General features: G+C 19.1%; 3 protein-coding genes across 3 annotated transcripts; all 3 read left to right on the top strand.

The window, feature by feature from the left end:
• Window positions 1-8,518: 8,518 nt before the first annotated feature.
• On the top strand, window positions 8,519-9,042 carry SRAE_X000168400 (Hypothetical protein; the record flags this gene model as incomplete). Its single annotated transcript, XM_024651740.1, has 4 exons — window positions 8,519-8,653; window positions 8,702-8,804; window positions 8,857-8,886; window positions 8,933-9,042. The coding sequence occupies 4 exons, from the start codon at window positions 8,519-8,521 to the stop codon at window positions 9,040-9,042; spliced, it is 378 nt and encodes a 125-aa protein (XP_024499152.1).
• Window positions 9,043-12,748: 3,706 nt separating this feature from the next.
• Window positions 12,749-13,533, top strand: SRAE_X000168300 (Hypothetical protein; the record flags this gene model as incomplete). Its single annotated transcript, XM_024651729.1, has 4 exons — window positions 12,749-12,862; window positions 12,912-13,191; window positions 13,238-13,273; window positions 13,316-13,533. The coding sequence occupies 4 exons, from the start codon at window positions 12,749-12,751 to the stop codon at window positions 13,531-13,533; spliced, it is 648 nt and encodes a 215-aa protein (XP_024499151.1).
• A 2,930-nt stretch (window positions 13,534-16,463) lies between these two features.
• On the top strand, window positions 16,464-16,853 carry SRAE_X000168200 (Hypothetical protein; the record flags this gene model as incomplete). The annotated part of the gene is made up of 4 exons (XM_024651718.1): window positions 16,464-16,571; window positions 16,620-16,656; window positions 16,707-16,727; window positions 16,771-16,853. The coding sequence occupies 4 exons, from the start codon at window positions 16,464-16,466 to the stop codon at window positions 16,851-16,853; spliced, it is 249 nt and encodes an 82-aa protein (XP_024499150.1).
• Between the last annotated feature and the right edge of the window lie 2,665 nt (window positions 16,854-19,518).

Genomic DNA, 19,518 nt, shown 5'->3' with positions numbered 1-19,518 from the left:
ATGATAAGGTGAAAATGAATATAAATTTACAAAATCTTTCTTTTTATTTAAGTCACCCTACGCGTCTACCTGAATCAAATCATAATAATTCAATTCATTATATCGTATTGTATCTAATAATGGTGATTTTGCTACAACAGCACTAGTAAACTTTGGTTCCAGTTGTGAAACAATAGTTGTCAGAAGACCGCTTTTACCTTTGCCATAAATAGCAATTTTACTTGATGTAGTATACTTTTTTTTGATTAAATATTTTATAGCATAAATAAAATCATCAAAACTGTTTTTTCGTTTAAGTTTTTTTTTGTCAGAAGATCATTTTTTACCTAAACCTTTTATACCTGAAAAATGCCAAATACTCTTAAATTCTTTAACAATGAACATTTTAGGCAATGATTTTTGTAGATTCCATGAAGCACTTAAATTATCATATGCTTCTACAATTACAAGATTTTGTTTATTTTTTCATAATGTTTACTATCAAACATTAACATAAGTATTTTAATACCAATTTTATCGTAATATTATTCTCTTTTTATTACAAAGTCAGAAGTATCTAATGTTTCAAATTTAGATTTGAATTGCCTTATTACCTCTAATTTATGTACTTTTTTTTAAAATCACTTCAAAATCAATTTGAAATATAACTCCTGGTATATTTATATTTTTAAATTTAAAGTAAAAGTTATAATTACTTGCATCTTCTTATCCATCTTCAATGAAGCCTTCATTAATACTCATTACTTTCAAAATCTCTTTAGTTTTTTTATTTTAAAGTTTTAAATATTTTCTGAATTTTATAAACAAATTAATACCAAATACACTTTTCCAACATAAACAATTTTTTTAATGTATAAATTTTTTTATCTTCAATAAGTATTTTAGAAGATTCTAAAGATTCATTAAAACTTAAAATTTTTGCAATCTCAATTCTAACAGTCAATTATAATTTATTTGTAAAGACAATTGCTTCATTTTCAACAGTAGAATGAATTTTATAATATGCATCGAATTTACTAGTCAAACGATAAAGATTCTATTTTACCATTAAAATCATGTACATTTCTAAGATTATAGAAATATAAAGCAGATGTATCGTTTTTAGTATCATGTAATTTTACAAATAAATAATTTCCATCATCTGATACTTTTGCTGTTACAAACTTGTTTATAAAACAAAAATTTCGTAATAAGTCTACATCATTATCTTGTTTTGTTTTAATTTTATAAAAGTATAATGAATGACTATTTTTCTCTCGATACAATCTTCAATTTCAATCTTTTTCAAAAGGATAATTAGAAAAAATAAAATCTGTGTCATTAAAAACAAAAGTATAATCCGTTTCTGCATTAAGATGCAATTCATCATTTAAATCTGTTCTAATAACAAATTAAAATTTTAATATCGAATCTTTAAGTTTCTGTAAAATTCTATATCCCATCAATTTTTTTGTATACCTAAATGCAAAACTTTTAATTTCATCATTAATCCAAGCAACAATATTCACTAAATTGATAAAATCTTGTTCAATTTTATCAGAAACATTACTTCGTTTTTAAATTCTGAAAAACTAATTATTAAAGTTTAAGCAATCATTGTAGCTTACTGTCTATAACCTTTGTGATTATATCTATACAAGTATTGATATTCTCCAACTTGTAAAAGTAATTTTCTAGTTTTATATTTATTATAACTTTATAATTTGTTTCTAACTGGTGTTTTAAAAACCGATCTATCCATAAATTTGAAATACATGTCATTAAGTTTTGAAATAAATCTAGTAGAATCTTTTCTATTTTTATCTTCTAGATATCTATAATAATCTAATATATCATAGCTATATGATTTTTAAAATAAGTAAAAATTTTTCTACATTCTGGATAAAAATTTACATCAATATAATTATTTTTTTCATTTTTAATCCTTCCAAAATTCCTAATGGCGCCCATGGTTTTCATCTCTGTTGAGAGATGATGTAGCGGTTTTGGGCTTTAAAGGGGAATAAATAAAACGGATAGATTAATATATAAATACGTTTATTAATGTAATAACAACGGAAAAATATTAAGAATAAATAAATTAAGAGTAAGCAGAGCTGAACTGGTACTTGAGCAGACCAACTTTCCTGGACAACAACTGACTTGTCTTCTATTTCTTCTCCTTTTTATACTCTCTGAATCCGCCTACATAATGCCGTCTAATGACTGGCATTACTAATTGTTAAAACAAGATATTAGATTGATGAATAATATTAAAACAAAATTCACAAGAAAAATAAATTTTTTTTTGACATATTAAATATATGTACTAAAAATATTTAAAAATAAAATATTAATTATATAAATTAATTAAAAATAAAAAACGTATTTTTAATAATATATAACTATCTTATAAAATTGTTTGAATATTTCAAGATAACATAACAATAAAAATCAAAACAAATATGATTTTGTTTTAATTTGATTAAAAATTGAAATGTAGTTAAGAAACATTAAGAAATAAGTAAATAAATGTATAATTTAAAAAAATAATTAGTTTTAATAAATAAATATAATATATTATCTTATCAAAAATATTTACTTATTAGAAATTATCTATTTTAAATTTTTTGAAATAATATTTTATAGGTTGTTCTTAATTTTTAAATTCTTTAAATTAGAGTTTGAAGAACAATGAAATGATTTAAAAAAAATCAATATCCTAAATATATATAGGCGAGAATTGAGTAGGAAAAATTTTTTTAGAATTTTAAATATTTTTTAATTTTTCCTAGGGTAAAAAAATGCGCTGAACACGAAAAGTTCAATAATTTTTTAAAAAAATTGCGTCTTTATATAGATATTGCAGCAAGGTGCATTAAAGTGCAGCAAAAACAGCACATGTTTCATTTGCTGTAACATTACAATTCCAATATTTTTTTTAGCAAAATTTGACCCTAAGGTAAAAAAAGGTCGGAGAAAACGTTTCCGGCCTTATTTTTTTAAAAAGATGAAGTTTTAAGTAAGATATGATAATCTAAAGTTAGGTATAAAATTTAAAAATTTTAAATCTCTATAACTTTTGAAAAAAAAGATTTTTCAAAAAATCAAAAAAAACCGACCTGGGGAATTTTTTTTTCTACATTTTGACTAATATACCATATTTTTATCTTTTTCCGTTCTCGAGATATTCTTGGAATAGTGTAATATTAAAAAATTTATTTTTTTTTTATCAGTCATAACTTTTTTAAAACTTAATTTTATGAAAAAATGATGCAGACCAAAATTATTCATTTTTTTGTGCTCTTTCAAATGAAACAAGTTTTATTTTAATATGATTATTTGTTCTTGAGATATAAGCAAAAAACCAATTTTACTGTTTTTTAAATTTTTTTTTTTCATATTTAAACTCTTTTAACTTATGAAAAAAAAATTTTTCAAAAAAAAAAAAAAAAAAAAACCGACCTGGAGAATTTTGTTCTCTACATTTTGACTACTATACCATATTTTTATCATTTTCCGTTCTTGAGATATCCGTGGAAAAGTTTTTGCATATTTTTTAAGTTTACAAATTTTAAACTTTTATCAGTCATAACTTTTTAAAAACTTAATTTTAAGAAATAGTGATAATAAAAAAATTATTAATTAATTTGTGCTCTTTCGAATGACATAAGTACGGTCTTAAACAAATCATTTGTTCTTGAGATGTTAACTAAAAATCATCTTCTATTTATAAAATTTTCAAAACGCTATAATTCTTAAAAAAATGAAAAAAATGTCTCGGGGGATTTTTATTCTCTACATTTTGGCTACTAGATCATATTTTTATCATTTTTCGTTCTTGAGTTATGCGCAAAAACGTGTAAAAAATTTCTAACAATTTTTTCCTTTTAGGATAATCAAAGTTTTAAAAAGTGTTATTCAACACAAATATCAGCATAAAAAAAAGATATATATCAATTTATAATGATAATGTAACAATTTACGTTAATTTTTTTTAACTTTTATATATTTTATAATTTTATATTTATAATAATAATAAATTAAAAAAATAAATGATTTTTTACACTAATTGTTTTTTATAGCTATAGCTGTAAAGGAAAAATGTCAATGTATAAATTTAAAGATTTAATTATTTATTCTTTTAATTATTTTATCAATTTGCATATAGAAAAATTTTAAAAAAATAAAAAAATGTTGAAAAATAAGGAAATAATCAAAAAATATTTTTTTATGATACAATAGATCACATTATTTAAAAAAATTTTTAAAATTTGAGCGTCTGAAATACACGCTTTAAATCACAATAAAATGAAAAAATCTATAGCTTACACAAAAGACCTGCCCTGCAAGCAAGCGTGTGCGAAGCACGCGCTTGTTTAATAATGAGTAAAAATTTTAAGATAGAAAAATAGTTAATTTTCGACATAGATTATGTTTGCTTTTATCTCTGAAAAAGTAAAAAATTATATTTACTTTTAACATTAGTGTAGTTAAGTAATACCATTTTTTTAAAAGTGTTTTATAAATTATTATTTTTTATATGCTGTTAAAAAATCGATTGAATATATTTTAATTTTTTTTTTTTAACAAATATTTAAACTGCATTAAAATTTTAATTGCATAAAAAACAAATTTTAATTTTATTTAAAAAAAAAATTAATTTTTAACAATATTATAAAAATAGTAGTAAAAAATATAGCATAATTTTTCTTTAATTTTAATTTTGTTAATTTAAAAGCATGTATTTTTTTTAATTCTGTAGAATTTCAAATTTTATTTATAAGGAAAAAAAAAACTTTAAAGATAGTAAGAAATGATGAGAGAACGTAAAAACGAATAAATATAGTAATAATATTTAATATATAAAAAATAAAGGTATAATTAAAAAGTCATTTCTTGATTTAACATTTTTATAAATTTTATTTCGTTGTATGAGTTATTAATTATTTTTTATGGTTTTAATTATCCATAGGATATCTTAGTATTCAATCGTGGCCACGATACGTTACGATTAGACCTGAATTAGATAAACTATCATAAAAATTTATGACTAAATCACTTTTTATTATTTTAATTGTAGCTCGCTTTAGTGTTGAATAAAGTAATTTCTGATAAACTTTGACTTTAAGGGTATTTTATATTACGAGAGATATAAACTAGTAATATTTCTGGTTATACGTATGTCATAAACTTATAAAGTGTTAATATATATATAATAAAAATATTTATCAAAATAAATTTACAATACAACATAGTTTAGATGTAGAATAACATTAGTTGTATTTAAATTAGTATATTTAAATATATTGGCAAAGTTTATATATATTTTTTTTATAATTTAATAAAACTTTTTTTAAAGGCCATATTTATATAGATTTTTTTTTAATTTGCCACATAAGTAAAATAATTAAATATAAGTTTGACCTACTTATATTTCATAACATGTTTCTGACGTCCTTATCCTAGTAGTGTATAAAATCTAAGATAACGAACTCTTCTTTTAAAACTTTATTTAAATTTAACTATAGGTAAACTTGTGATCATCTAAAATAATAGTGGACAAATATAAAAAATTAGATTATTAAAAAAGATAATTAATAAAGAAAATTACAAGTTTTTGGTTATTGGGTTTATAATGATAATATATTTTATTAAGCCTTCCAAAAATTTGCAAGTTAGTACTTCTGTGTAAAATGTCAAACCTGCACATCTTACTCATATCTCAAAACTTTTTTATTTTTTCTTTGAATAATAAAAACTGATTCCTGGTTTTTTTAAAAATGATAATATATATGTTTATTTAGTTATGATTCAAAAATGTTGTAATTAAACAATGATCGATAATGAAAAATTAAGTTTATTTAAATATTTTTTTTCATAGCTGTTTATATTAAGATAGTAATATAGTTCACTTAATAAGATAACATTTAAATTTTATTTATTATGATAAATATTATGAAATTAATATTTACTAAGATTATTTTTAAATTTAAAAAAAAATCAAATTGATATCTTTAAGTATAATTGTGTTACATAAAAACTACAATTTACATTATTTTCTATTAATTATCTTGCAAATCATAAATTTGTTATGATAAAAATTTAAAAAAATAAAATTTTTAACAAAATAATCTTATTTTTGTACCAGTACAACATGAATGATCTGAGAAAAGTTTAGATAAAAAAAAACAATATAAAGTATTGTTATTATTTTAGAGTAATTTTTTATTTATTGAAAATAAGAAATACTTTTTATATCAATTTTTTTCTTATTTTATTTTAAATTAATAAATATATTTTTTATTATAAAATATTAAAAAAAAAATTTTCATTTGAGTTTGTCCAAGTTCGTATAAAAATAAATTTATTTAAAATTTTACATATATGTTTATTTTAATCTTAATTTTTCTAAAAAATAATATAATAAATTTTTATTTAAAAAGTAATAAAATCTTATTACCATTTGTTTTATAAATATTCTTTATATGAATAAATTTTTTCAAAAACTTGAATTCAAACAAAACTTTTATTCTTTTTAGGTGCTTTTTTTTCTTTTCATTGCTTTGAAGTGATTTTTTGATTAAAAAGAAAACCATCATCTTGTAGCGATGAATAATTTTTGTATACATACAACGTGTTACAAATATTGAGAGATTAAAAATCACTTTATGGAAATGAATAAACATATGGCAAAAAAAAGTGAAAAAAATCACATTGAAATAATTTTTTACCTTGTTGTGTTATGTAGTTCAGTTTAGTTTAATTGGAAGTCTAGATATTGTATGCTTAAAATCTGTGGTAAAATATAAGCGCTAAGTCAAAAATTCTGATTAGTAAAGATGGTATAAGTAGAGATTTTTAGAAAATTAAATCTAAGTTGTACTCTAAAAGTAGCCTAAACAATTTTTTTTTTCAACCTAGTTTTTTCAATTTCGGAAAATGCTATCTATGTTACACTGTGTAATAATCAATTAAGTTTTAAAATTGTTATTGTAATATTTGTTTTGCTTTTAATAATAAGTTACATTTTTTAATAATTCCGAGTAACTAAATTGAATGTTTCAATATTACCTGATAAACTAAGTTTTAACAATAATAAAAAAAATATTTATCTATGCAATTTATATTACTTTAATATACTGATTATAAAGTTATATTATCTATTAATTTGTTGAAACAAAAAAATTTATTTCTTGTAGTAAAAAAGTATAAATAATTTTATACATTTTTTATATTTATAAAAAACTAGAAATTATATAAAAAGAAAAATGTTATAATTTTATAGCTGAATATACGAATTTTTAAACTTTTAATTTAAAAAAAATTAAAATAGGTGTGGAAAAGTATCTTTATAAACTTCAAATGTAAAATATAAATATTTTTGCTAAAAAATACTATATAAAGTTGTGAAGCCATTTTTATACATGATATTAAAATTACATATTTATTAAAAGTAATTCTTAAAATTTAGGTTAATGTAAAAACTTTTAAAAGTGATTAGTGAAAACATAGTTTTATTTCAGAGATTTGATATGTTTCTATTGAAATATTAAATAAATAATTATCAAAAACATATAATTACAGTTAATTAGTAATACTTATACAAATTGACATAGATTAAGAAAAATTTAAAAAAAACAAAATTAATAAACTTTAAATGATAGAAATTTAGTTACTTAAATATTGATATTAAATTGATACGTATGATAAGAAATATAAAAGTTAAAATGAGAAAAGAAAAGTTTTATTTTTTTTTTCTTTCATAGTTATTTTTCATGAAATAAATAAATCTTTTATACTCATACATTTTTATTGACTAGTATAAAAAATTTTCTATTTATAAAAAATTATTAATTTATAAATGTTTTCATCTTACTTGTTTTTAAAATTTTTTAATGAAAATCAAGAAAACTATTTATAAACAATAAAAAACAACAACAAATATTTTAATATTTTTTTAATTAATAAAGCTTTCGAAAATATTAGAAAAAAATTTATCCTATAAAATGTTGATTGGCATTTTAACGTTTTAGGGAACAAAGAAGTTTAATATAATTAAAATAAACTGATTTTAATAGCGAACGAATTGCTTAAATTTTCTTTTATTTTAAATGAATTACAAACACACCTGCAATATAGTAATGTAATTTAAAAGCTTTTTAGTATATGCTAATGATAGTTTATATTTAAAATAAATCAAAAAAGTTTAATAGAAGGTGCTATATTTGTACAAAGTATAATTCAATTTTTAAAAATAAATTGTTATATAAATAAAAAAGATTTTCAATTTATTAAATTTTTTTAGTATTCTTATGTAAGATAAAACTTTTAAAATTTTTAAATAGCTGCTTCATTTTTTTTAGTAAATGTGTAAGATATATTTATTATAATATAATAAATTAAGAATTAAAAACGATAAAAAAATTGATTTAACATTAAATTATGTTTGTAATGATTGTATTTAGTCACATTTTTAAAATGAGTTATTTCTTGTTTAATTATGTTGTAAATTAAATAAAAATTTCATATAAAAAATATGATTTATAATGAAAAATTAATAAAAATGAAATTTTTTCAAATTTATATTGTTACAGTTATTCTTTTACTTGCTTTTTATCACACAAATGGATTAAAATCAAGTCATTTTGAAGTAGTAGAAAATAGTGATGATGTAAGCTATAATAAAATAATAATTATTATTTAAAACAACATTTTTTAGAATGCATTAGTGAGAATTGAAAGATCTAAACCAGAAAATGAAACTAATAATGATGAACAAAATGATGAAAAAAAAGTTGATGGCAAATCAGATATTTCAGATGGTAAACAATAACATTTTTTAATAATTTATGCAATATTTTTTTTTTAATTTAGCAACTTTGATGGTAGAAGATGATACTACAAGTAAATTTATTTGTATTTTCTCATAATTAATTTAATCACGTTTTAGGTACACCAACTTGTACTGGTAGCATATTAAGCTATATTTATGATTTCCTTGGCTATATATGTGATTACTTTGCATATTTAATGAGATATTTTACTTCATTTTTTGGATAAAAAAGACATCACAGATGTTCAACTATTACAAAAAAAAACACTACAACAAAAACAATTAACAAGTAGCAATAGAATGCCAAAATAATGATTACTGCGTTAGTTAAAAAATAAAAATTTTAAAAGAATTTATTAGATACGATTGATAGTCCTTCTATTTTTTTTATTATTTAATCTTTAACAAAAAAATAAAGGAGCTTTTTAAAATAAAATAAATTTATTTTTGTTGAATTTTTTTCAAAAAACATTTAATGTTTAGAATACTATGGCATTAAAAATTTTTAAAAAGTTTTAAAAATAAATAAAAGTAGTTAGAAATTGTAAAATATTAAAGTAATAGTATAATAAAACTTTTCATAGTTAATTATTAACAGATTACATAAAAAAAATTTTATTTAAAATAAAGTAGCTTAAGGATTTTGTTACAAATAGAATTATTCCATGTGAAAACGATTAAAATTTTCATTTTTCTACCTAAGTAAATAATATAAAAAATAAATAACTTGACTAGCTTTTATTAAAATAATATTATTGGCAAAATAGGTATAAGATAAATTAAATAAAATTGCATGTTATGGTTTAATAATTTATTCTTCATAAAAATTAATCATTAATCTTCTTATTATTTTTATTTATATATTTTTCCTTATACTTCATCTAATTCCTGTAAATTAAAAGTACAAGAAATTATAGTTAATAGTTTATTAACATGTTTTAAACAAAAGAAAAGATAAAATTAATCTTTATAGTAAAAATCATAGCTATTTAAAACAATAAATATATATAAAACCATATAAAAATAATTAACGTAAATTTTTCCTGGCTTGACAGAATTTATATACTAAAATTTATAATAACAATTAATATTTTTAATGTTAAAGAAAATAAATGACTAGATTATAGTATAACACATTATTCTTATTCATATGAGTAATTAAAAAACAATTTACAAATATATAAGGATGTACAACATAAAATAAGTTATTATATATATGCAGCAATTAAAACTGACTTTATTAACTAACTTTGAATAATAAAAATAATATTAAGCATTTCAGTAAAATTGTTTTATTTTTTTTAACAGAATAACATAAAAATTATAAAAAAACATCAAATAATTACTATTTTAAAATTTTTTTATATAAGTTCAAAAGAGTGACAAGTGCTTCAAAAACAGCACGAAATATTAATAAAACTTTTGAAAAGAATTTTGTCAGTCGTGCGACTACAAAAAAAATGATTCAAGTAATTCAGAGAAAGATATGAAAGCTTTAAGTATGAGAAACGTGGAAGAAAAATAACAATAATTGATAACAACAAGTTGAATCGCGTAGTTGAAGCTAATCCACGTAAATTAGTTAGAGAAATTGGTGAGTTATTAGAAATTAAAAATTTAGTATTTCTTGTCATTTGCAGAAAATTGAAAAGGCAGGAAATTTAGATAGATAAATAACCAATGAAATAAAAAAAAATCAGGAAATGTGACGTTTTGACATTTATTCTTCTTTTTTTGAATTACAAAAATGACCTGTTTTTATATAGGATCTTAACTTATAATGAAAAGTAGATTCTTTATAACAACAGAAAACGTAGTAATTGAATAAAAATGAATCTTCAAAACAGTTTTAAAAACTTTAGAAAACGCTAACGAAGGTATTAGTATATGTTTATTGTTATTGTAAAAGACTTCTTTACTATTAAGTTTTTAAATTTATTGTAGCAAAAATTTATGAATTCAAGTGTCAATTATTAGATAAAGTTTACCAAAAGTTGTTTCAGAAAAACTATTTTTATTCAATAAAAAAAAACAATTTTTTTTTATAACAATACGTGCTTACATATTTCAAGAATAACAATTCAGAAGTTGAACAAATTGAAACAAAAAATTCGCTTTCATTCTCTTTATTTTACTGATCTTACTCTAACAGACTTTTAAAAATTATTGAATTATTTCTGAAAAAGAAAGCTTTTAAAAACAAAAATGCTTAAAAAACTTGTTTTGGAAGATTTTATTTACTTTAAAGGTTTCAATTTTTATATTAATGGATTAAGTAAATTAGCAGCAAGCCTGAAACATTATATCGATTCAAATATCTCTCAATTCAAATAAAATTGTTTATTCTTTTTCATATATACACATTTAAATTTTTTTTGTAAAATTAGCTAATTTTATATGAACCAACCTAATATAATAATTTTGATTAAACTTATACATCTATTAAATGACATATTAATCTTACATTTTTATTTTTTTATTCATTATTAAAAATTAAAAAATTTTTATTTATTAAAGAAAGAAAAAAAATATTTTTGAAATATATGTAATAGATCAGTGGATAACAATTTAAAAACTTTTTTTTTTAATATTTAGAATAAATTATAAGGAAACAAAAATAAAAAGATGACAATGGTTTTCAAGGATATTTAATTATTAAAATGCAACTTTTATTTCTTTTATTATACAATATATTTTGAAAGTAAGAAAAATTGGTTGGTGTATAATTTTTAGTAAAGTAATTTTTAATATTCGAACAATAACTTTAAATATTCAATACAATTGTATGGAAATAATTTTTTAAAAACATAAATAATTTAATTTATTTTAGATTCAATTTGATAGTTTTTTTTTAAAGAACAACATAAAATTAAATAATAATTATTAAATTTTTTAATTTTTAAAAATAAAATATAATAGTACAAAGTATAATTATTTTTGTCAAAAAATATTGTATTTATTAACAGACTTTAAAAAATTACCTAAATAAAAGTATAATTTAAAGAATAATTTTTTTTCATTTATAAAAAAAAATAATTTTAAATTAATATTAAATATTTTCATATAATCCAAAAGAAAAATTTCAAATCAATTGGATTATAATAAAACAAAAAATCAAAAAAAGTTCAACTTTTTTTATACATGTTACAATTTTTTATTTACAATTGAAAATTTTTTTTTAAAAGAAAAAATTATCAATTTTAAATTAAAGAGTTTATATGATTAAATTTAATAAAAACTTTATATATTTTAAATTAATTTTTTTAAACAATTTTTCTCTTTATAAATATTTAACAAAATTATTTGTAAGGGAAAAAAAATAACAATTATTTATGTATCAAATTATAAATAATACTTTATAACATAATAAAATGAATTTAATCATACAAAAGTTACCATGGTACTTTAACATTTTAAAAAACAAAAAAATTTAATTTAATTGAAATAAGCTTAAATAATATCACACAAATTATTAACTTTTCTTTCATATTTTTTGATCTACAAATATAAACACAATAAAGTTTTTTAATTTTTAAACTTTTCATTATTGACTAACATTAGATTATATTTTAAATAATTGAAAAAAAGTGTAATATTTGTACAAAGTTTAATTAAATTAAAAAAATAAATTGTGCCATTAGCAATTTAATATATTTAAATTTTTAATCTTTCTTAGATTTGTTTTCATAAAATGTTTTCTTTAAATTGTTTTATACTTCTGTTGCAATTTTTTTAGAAAATGTGTAAAATGTTTATAAGAATATAAAAAATGAAGAATAAAACGTGATAAAATTTTATTCAAAAAAAAATTATGTAGGTAAATAATTATATGTAATCACATTTATATTATAAATATTTTTTTGTATAATTACGGAAAAAAAGTAAATAAAAGTTTTATTTAAAAAACAATTGATTAAGCAAAAATTTAAAAACATGAAAAAAGGATTTTTTAAAATTACCTTTTTTAAAGTTATTCTTCTACTTTCTTTATATTATTCAGAGGGATTGAAATTAAATGATGTTAATATAAATAACGACCTTTTTGATGTAAGTTATAATAAATTAAACACTAGAATTTAGAAATTAAATTTCATAGAATCAATTAATAAGATATAAAAGAGCCAGTTCAGGAAATTCATCAACTCAGAAAACAGAAACTTCATCAACCGATTCAAGTTTAACAACTGCCAACATCACAACAGTTTCTGAAATTTCAACAAATACTACTAACACAACAGTTTCTGAAAGCACATCAATTGCTATAACTATAACAAGTTCTGAAAACACAACACACTCTGAAACAACATCAGCTGATATAACCACAACAAGTTCTGAAACCTCAACACATTCTGAAACCACGACAATAACTAATACAAGTAGAAAATATATTTGTATTTTATTTATATAATATTTTTATTTCAGGTGAAGCAACTTTGACTCCAGTTAATACTACTACAAGTAATTTTTTTATTTAGTAGAAATAATTTAATCATATTTTAGGTTCACTAACTACTAAAAAACCTGGTTTATTCCAAACATTACTTGGTAATTTTGGTGGAATGATTGGAGCTATATTTGATAGTTTTTTAATTACAAATTCAACAAGAAATATGACTGATATAGTCAATAATTCAACTATAGAAGTTCCAACTACACAAGCATCAACATCTACCGACTTAACTACATCAAATGTGGTCACTACAACCAGTTCCAAATGAAAAGTTTAAAATATATCTTAATTGCCTATTTATTATTAAAAGTAGTTTTTTTTATTTTTTATCTATGTTCTAACGAAAAAAAATAAAGAATATTTAAAATTACAGTAAAAAGATTTCATATTATAATTATTTTTATAGAATTTTTCATGTAAAAAAAATTTTAAAGTTTTAATAATATATTTTTTTTTCTTAAGCTAATAATAGAAAATAATGTACTTAGACATTTAAAAAAAATTCAAATTTTTTTAAAAACTTATAAAAAAAATATATCAATTGTAAAATATTAAAGTAATATTAGGTTGTATCATATGAAATGCATGTTTTTTTTTTAACTTTTTGCATGCGCGTAGCTCAGTGAAACATTAATATTTTTTCTTCTAATAACAATCATTAGATTCACCTCATTGTTTTCTATCGTATGACTAACTTTTTAAACGATTTGAATAAAAACTTTAAAAACTAGAAGCGATAGAAGTTTCAAGAGCAGATTCTAAAGGCCAATAGTTTTTGAAGAATTTCTTCTTCAAGAATGATTCAAATTTTTAGAAAAATTAGGCTTTGTGTAGGCCTAGGTTAGGGGTATATGAGGAATGAAAGGGAGATTCATAATTCGTCTCTTTCAGTTTTTGAAGAAAGGTTTCTGAAATCTATGGATGAGACTTTGCTTGTAAATATCTTTTAACTGTCTATTTATGTAAAAAGGTGCTTTCTAAGAATATTTTTTTAAACTTTTTTGGTAATTATGCATGATTGGATTCAATACTCTTAGTTTCAACAGGTCTTACTAAATTTCATGAATCTTTAGTGCACATATTTTTCAAAAAACTACCAAAAATGCTACTATATTCTTGTTTTGGGACATGTGGTAGTTTATGACTTAATTTTTATGAAAAAATGTTCAAATTGGATTTTTTTGCTGCATATAATCCAATTCTTAGTATAGATCATGTTTCATTTAAAAAATGAATCATTTTTACCTTAAAAAGTTGAAAAAACAGACTTCAAAACGATGAAATGCTTGTTTTATGTTCAACATTGGTGGTAAACGTTTGATCTATATTTTTGAGCATTTAATTAGCTACAAATGTTTAGAAACTTTAGATCTTGAAAATAATTAAACTTCATATACTTTTCTAAGCATTTGTCGAAAAAAAACTTTAAAATCGCGCTTCAAGACGTTTTTATTGAAGAATGAAATTATGCATCACGCTGCGCGTTTTAAAGCTTCTTATTTCCCGCCCTGAAAATTTTTAAATTTTTTTTTCAACAGAAGCAATGAAAAGATTCACTTCTAAAAGATTATTAAAAAATTTTTTTTATTTTGCAACATTTACCTCATTTTGACCTCAAAAAGAAAAACTTTTGTGAAATCTGCGCAAGGAAGACATTGTAAATAAATTAAAATAAAAGACAACTAACTTCCTATTTCGGCATAATACATATGTCATTTTGTAGAGGAGATTCAAAAGAATCTAACAAAATGCTTAGCTTTATTCAAACATGGCTAGTTATTTAATAGAGCCAGCTAGAAAATTGCGCAATGACAAAACATGCATTTCATATGATACAACCTAATACTTTATAGCTAAAATTTTTATAGTTACTTATTGATAGATTAAAAACATGTAATTATCAAAAATTTATAATAAAAAAATTTAAAAAAAAGTCATCTTACTTTTTTATTGTATGTTAATTTTTACATAAACAAATATATTTAAACAATACAAATAAAGATGTAAATTTAAATAATTTGATTATGATATATAAACACTTTTAAAATATTTTGTATCAAAACAAATTTCAATATTAATCACATATTTTATACTCTAATCAAAACTTTTAACTAAGTTTTTTGTTTTAAAAAATCTAGTTTAAAGAATTTTTCAAAACGTAAACAAAAAAGTAATTTAGAAATTTAGAAAATTTTAACTTTTTTTAAAGTACATAAAATAACATGGCAAAAAACTTTAAACACAATTATAGTTTTTTCTATTGAGTAAAATTCTTACATGAATTTTATGCCCAAAATTTTATCATTAATTTTTTATATCATTTTCTAAGTACTTTGATATATAGATAATTATGTTTTTTTTATTGTTACACTAAATTTTAATCTTTAATTTCTAAATCTATTGTTAGATTTCTCTTCTAATAATATGTGACAAATTTAAGCGTTTTATTCGCTTTAGTAACTCTTCTAGAAAATTCATGTAATCGATTTCACCAGTATTTAATGAGTTGAAATCTCTGAGATAAATCATCTTATATAACTTTATTTAAGGTTATGTTTTATTATTAATTAATTGTATCGTTCTTATAGTTATTATTATTCTTTTTCTAATGCTACTACGATATTGTCTAATTTGTTTTATTTTAGGATTAAAATTGTATTATTAGTGTAAAACCCAATTCTATAGGGCATCTTTATTTAAGTTTTGGTAAAATTTATATTAATTGAAGAGTAAGTATAATTATTAATTTTTATTGTAATGACAATATTTCTAATCTTTAGGTAGTGTACAATTTATTATTATTACAAAGGTGTTGAATTATATTACTAAAAAAATAAACTTTTAAATAAAATTCTTGTGGATATTTTTAAAGGAGAATTGTGATAAGTTGGTAGGGTCTTTATCAGGCGCCACCTCCAACAAAACTTGTAATTAATTTAATTTTCGCTATTGATTTAAATTACATATTTTTAAAAAAACGAAATAAAATATCTTTTTTTTTAAAAATTGTTTTAATAAATATTTATAACCATTTCAATTAAAATTTAGTTATATTTTAATTATAGCAACAGCTTAAAGATATAATTAAAAAAAACAAATATTAAATATAAAGTTAAATATTTCTAATTTTTTTAATTTTTAAATAAATACGTAATAGTATATATAGTACTTTTCATAAACTTATATACATTTATTAAAATGAAATATTTGTCGTTTATTTTTAAATTTTTTTTATTATTTAATTTATTATCATTATTAAAAGCATTTTTAATTATCGATGAAACAAAAAATATTTATTATAACAATGTAAGAAAATAATTAATAATTTTTATTGATTTTAAAAATAATTTAAAGAGGATTAAAAGAAAATTTGTAGATAATAGTTCTGAAGGTAATAAATATTTTTAAATACAATTTTTAATTTTTTTATCGTATATTTAGAAGATGGCAAAAACTTGATTGGTATGTATTTTTATGTTAAATATTAAAATATTAAAATTTTTAGCATCACTTCTAACAAGTAAAAAAAGAGGAAATGAGTTTCTTTATCTACCTTGGGATTGGTTTGAAAGTTTTTTTTATCAATAAACAATATTTTGTAAGTATTGTTTATTATAAATGTGAAAAATATTGTTTAAAATAAAGTTGTAATAAAGCATTTATATTTATTATATAGAAAAAAATTTTTTCTTTGGAAATAATATTCATTTTTAAATGCTTTCATTTAACTCTATTTTACAAATTTTTGTTATAAAAACTAAATAAAAAATTATTTTAATTAAAAAATGTTAACAGTTATATATATATTATAAATATTAATTTATGATACAATGGATTAAAATTTAATTCACAAAATGTTTCATAGTTCTTTTACATTTTGAAGAACAAGAAAACTCAATATAATTAAAACTAATATTCAATAAATTGTTAGCATTTTTTTATATTAAAAGATTTTTAAATACATAAAACAATTAAGTTATATAAATTTTGGAATTTTTAAAAATACATTAATTAAAATTAATATTTAAAATAATTTAAGAAACAATTGCATAAAAAGTGTCATATTTATTCAAAGTATAATTAAATTAAAAAAAATTAGTTTTTATGTAAATAAAAAAGATATCCAATGTATTGGATTTTTTAAAATTATTTTGCAAGATAAAAATTTTAAAATTTGTAAATATCTGCAACACTTTTTAAGTATATGTGTTAAATATTTATATGAAATAAAATAAAGAATTATATACGAGATAAAATTGAATTAAATTTAAATTATGTTTATAATGATTGTATTTAGTTATCTTTTTAAAATAAGTTTTTTCTTTTTTTTATGTTAAAAATTAAATAAATGTTTAGCATAAAATATATAGTTGATAATCAAAAACTAGTAAAAATAAAATTTTTTAATTTTTTTTTGTTACAATTATTCTTTTGCCTGTTTTTTATCACTTAAAAGGATAAAAATCAAGTCATTTTGAAATAGTGAAAAATTTCGGTGATTTAAGTTATAGTAAATTATGAAGTATCATAAAGATTACATTTCTAAATAAAAATTGATAAGACTTTAAATATCAGAAAAACATATTTTATATAGTGTTAATGTGGAAAATCTAACGACTGTTGAAGACACTACAGTACATTATATTAATTAAAGAAAATTCAACTTCAACAATTTACACGGCAATCACAACAAATACAACCAAATCAACAATTTCAAAAAAAAACACATCAACTAATATATAGTCTAAAAAATTACTAATCTTAAATAACTTATAAAATTATTTTCTTGAAGATTTAACAATTTCAATACTAGCTCAAACTACTTTATATATTTTTTCATTTTAATTTTAATAAATAAATTTAATCATATTTTAGATTTGTTCAATCAGTAGTACTCTTAAATCGCTCTTATCTTCAATATTAATATTTGATAAAAGTTTACCAAAGGTTTTTTTTGCTAGAACTGCAACAAGTTCAAACGTAAATTCAACTGCAAAAATTTTGATTAATAACTTTCCAATTATAATTTAGCATATAGCTATTAAGTAGTAATAAAATTATGTTTCAAATTTAGAAATAATAAAGTGAAGCAATGATAAGAACTTGTTATTTCATTAGAGAAGGTATTTTCGGGGGAAAATTTTTAATTTTAACTACTCTATTTTTAAATTTATACATTGAATTTGTATTCATTTTTATTTTTTTTTTTTGCAAAACTTATTATAATTTTTTAAAAAATTACCAATATTTGTACAAAGGATATTAGTAATTTAATATAATAGATCTTTAAAATTTTTTTGCTTATTTATTACTGTTATGGTATAATATAACAATTTCAAGTTAAGGTATTTTTCTTCATGTAAACATAATTTTATATATTTTGATTCTTCAAAATGTTATACGTTTTTTTAGTACAAATAGTCTTTTGTCTTTTGTAAATACAACATTTCAATGAAGAATAAGTTAAATTAAAAAAAGTATTTTTATAAAATAAATAATACTTTTATAACTAATTAAGTACAAAATTATTTATTATTTATATCATCAAAAGTAATGAATAAATATATTTATAAAATATTGATTATTTTTTATTTTGTAGAGTTCACATGAAATAAATTTTTTTTTAATAAATATTTCTACACTTTCATTTTACACTGTTATAATATTATTGATAAAATGCTATCAATTAATTGTATTTATTTAAATGACATTCCTGTTTAAAAAATAGAAGAAATTAAAAATTAACATATTTTACACAAATAAATTATAATAATGAAAAAAATTAATTTTGTTATTATATTGTTTTAAAATTTATTTAATCTGTTTATTTTCTATAATGACAATTTATGTTTTTTTACCTTTATTAAAATAATTTTAACTTGATTTTTAAAAATGAATGCTTTATGAACCAAGTTACGTTTTTCATTTAATTATAATTTTAAATGTTTTTTATTAATTGATCTGATTTTTTTTACTAATAAAATTATCTTTTTATGTCAAATTAATAATTTAATATTTCAGTTTATGTGTTTGATTGCGTCGCATTTCTTTTACAAATGACTATTAAAAAGTAAAATTTTATTTACAACTTTTTACAGCAATCTTTTTTTTCTAAATGTTTTATTAATTAATTTTTTCACCATACTTATCATTATAGAAAAAGAAAAATATTTAGACCACTTAATAAAAAATTTTTTTTTGTCTTTATGTAAAACATTTTTAATGCTTTTAAATTCTAAAGTTTATGTTTTCT

Source organism: Strongyloides ratti, scaffold srae_chrx_scaffold0000002 (assembly GCF_001040885.1).
Source record: "Strongyloides ratti genome assembly S_ratti_ED321, scaffold srae_chrx_scaffold0000002".
Taxonomy (NCBI): domain Eukaryota; kingdom Metazoa; phylum Nematoda; class Chromadorea; order Rhabditida; family Strongyloididae; genus Strongyloides; species Strongyloides ratti.
The sequence above is the reverse complement of the archived record's forward strand: the minus strand, read 5'-3'. Positions and strand labels throughout refer to the sequence as shown.